This window comes from Neltuma alba, unplaced genomic scaffold (genome assembly GCF_004799145.2).
Source record: "Neltuma alba isolate B1F8T4 unplaced genomic scaffold, ASM479914v2 tig00004288_pilon, whole genome shotgun sequence".
Classification (NCBI taxonomy): Eukaryota; Viridiplantae; Streptophyta; class Magnoliopsida; order Fabales; family Fabaceae; genus Neltuma; species Neltuma alba.
The window spans coordinates 154084-156900 of record NW_021633641.1 but is presented as its reverse complement, the minus strand read 5'-3'; the positions used below and the strand labels follow the sequence as shown (position 1 = coordinate 156900).

The following is a 2817-nucleotide window of genomic DNA, read 5'->3' as shown; positions in this document are numbered from 1 at the left end:
ATATTAGGCAATTAAACCCATATCATATTTTTTTTATTCTCTCTGTCCCAAGAAAATGGTTGCGTGTGTAATTAAAAAAAATCTGACATACGTAAACTATCCTATTTTTATTTAAAATGTTAATTACTTACACGTATCTATATGTTTTGCTTATTATCAAAATAAGCTCATAATCTACCAAAGAGTATATTAAATAAAAACTAACAAAAATCTAATAAACTTACTGAAATTTTTCCATAAAAAAAAAATCATAAATCAATCAATAACCTATAAACATATGAAACCTACTAACCTAGAACACATCAAAGCCCAGAAAATCCATCACAAGTTGTTCATTGAGCAATGGGTCCACCAATAATGAAGTAGAATCTTGTAATTTCAGCCAAGCTGGTGACGCAGCTTCTTCTTCTTCATCAGGCTCAGGATCCACCACACTCCTCCATTGTTGCTCAAGCTCCAAAGAAGAGGAGGAAGAAGAAGAAGAACCCTTCACTATAAGTTCATAATCATCATCGTTCTCATGATTACGAGCTTCCTCCATGAAATTAGCTTCTGCAACATTGGAAGATTTCCCCGTGAGCTTCTGCACAAGATCCCTGAAGTTGGAAGCACTGGTTTTCACCTTCATAGGGCTCGATATGTACGTCACTTTTATGCCCTTCTGGCTCTTCTGATGACTGCTCCTGTTCTTCATATCAGATCAGATAAGAACAGTGATAGATACTACACAAGTTTGGGAAGATAATTAATTAAGCTGCTATATGGTTTTGATTTTGATGATGAAAAAACCCAAACCTGATGAAGAATTTATATGATGTTGGTGATGATGACGGCTTCGAAAAGGTAAGTTTCCGGGAAAGTGATGAGGTTGAAATGATTATTAGAAGGGATCGAATATGAAAGAAAGAAAGAAAATTAGTTAAATAGTGGATGGTGGGAACGGAAATAAGAGATATAGAAGAGTCCGATGTGGCTGCTTAATAAAGAGAGGACCCGGAACCTTGTAGGTTTTTTTTTCCTCTTGGTCTTAAAGTTTTTTTTTTGTCACTGTATTCTAATAATACTTTCTTCACAAGGAAAATATACTCCTTTCGATTCTTGATGTAAGAACTAAATAATTAACTTGTAAATATTAAAAAAATTAGTCAGATTAATTATTTATAACTAATATATAAAATAGTCTTTTTAAATATGTGAATTATTGTAACTATTATCTGAATAAACCCTCTTACCATGTAATGTTAATAAGGATATATTTTAAAAAAATTATAAATTTGAGAAACAAAATGGATTGATATTTTATATTTAGGATTTAAATAAGCCCTTTCCCTAATTCTAATATTTAGAATAGGAGATAGTAAATTTTTAATATATATATATATATACATGCATACATGCACATACAAAATATATGTTGTATGTTACGTTGTGTGGTTGATTTTGTTTATTCAATAAAATTTATAACATTTGGGAAAATGTTTCAAAAGAGCTTAAAAATTTTAGAGAGAATTACAATCAATCCCATAGAAGAAAAATAATTACTAAAAAGTCTTAATAACAACTTGAGCAGCCTGTAATGACAAGTCTTATAATGGAGAATAACAACCTCTGTGACTTGTTTTGTAATTTTTTTTTCTTTTCATGGGACTTGATTATAATTCTCCCAAAATTTTATGTAGAATTTCAATGATATTAAAGATAAAAATTGATGTGCAATTTAACCTAGAAGTTTGAATTTTAATTAATTTTATATTTTTATTGATAGTTTACATAATTGATCATATTATATTTGAAGTAGTAGTTATTCCTGTGAGGATTAATATACACTAAATAATTATACATAAAAAAAATTGTACGTGTTTTTTATAGACAATAACAAAACTGAAAAATAAGTCAAATTTCATGAGATTTTAAAAAAAAAAATTAAATTTTCTTAATATACACTATGCATTCGGAAAGCATCCTGCGTCTTAGACTATAAAAATAAGAGAGCATATTACTATATTGTATATTAATGAAAAAAATTTATATATATATATTATTTCTTTGGGACCAAGCGAAAAGCTTCTAGGAGTCTAGACTTGATGTGTGATCCCTATTTTCTTGGGACATTTTGTGCGGTTTGTGTTCAACGAACCGATGGCCCCGTGCGCAGCCAAAAATGACCAAGAGAGCGTTTCCTCGTTACCAGAAATTAACGAACAATTTCACGCTTTAGTCTAGGGATAATTAATATATATTTTTTTGATAAAGGATAATTAATACATTTTAATTAATGTTAATATTTTTAAGAGTTCTTATCATTCTTTTTAAAGTTACTATTGTTATCTTTTAAATTAAAAAATTAAAACGTTTTAGCTAAATCAAGAAGAATATGTTATAATTTTAAATATAAGAAATCATTTTAATAAAGTATTGAAGATAATTTTGATCTTTTAAAATAGGGTTATGGTGCAACAGTATTTTCTCAGGCACATTCAATAACCTAAATATGTTATGATACATTTAGCATCCTAAAATATTTTTTAAGTGGGTTTAGCATCTTGAAAAAAAAATTTTCCTGGTGTTAGATGCACCAAAAAAAAATTTAGAGTATTGGACACACCTAAAAATACTTTAAAATGTTAGATGCCCACAAAAAAATATTTCATAGTGCTGGATACACTTGAAAAAATACTTCAAGGTACTGAATACACCACAAAATACTTTAAAGTACTAAATACACCCTAGAAAATACTTGGGAGTGATGGATGAACCTTAACCCTTTAAAATATCCAACATTTGTATTCAATTTGATTTTTTTAATTGAAAATTCAT

At 28.4% G+C, this 2817-nt stretch overlaps 1 protein-coding gene across 1 annotated transcript; it reads right to left on the bottom strand.

Annotated features, from left to right (window-relative positions):
• Positions 1 to 292: 292 nt before the first annotated feature.
• On the bottom strand, positions 293 to 694 carry LOC114744215 (uncharacterized). Its single transcript, XM_028932412.1, has one exon. It carries the CDS (start codon positions 692 to 694, stop codon positions 293 to 295), a length of 402 nt encoding a protein of 133 aa, XP_028788245.1.
• Between the last annotated feature and the right edge of the window lie 2123 nt (positions 695 to 2817).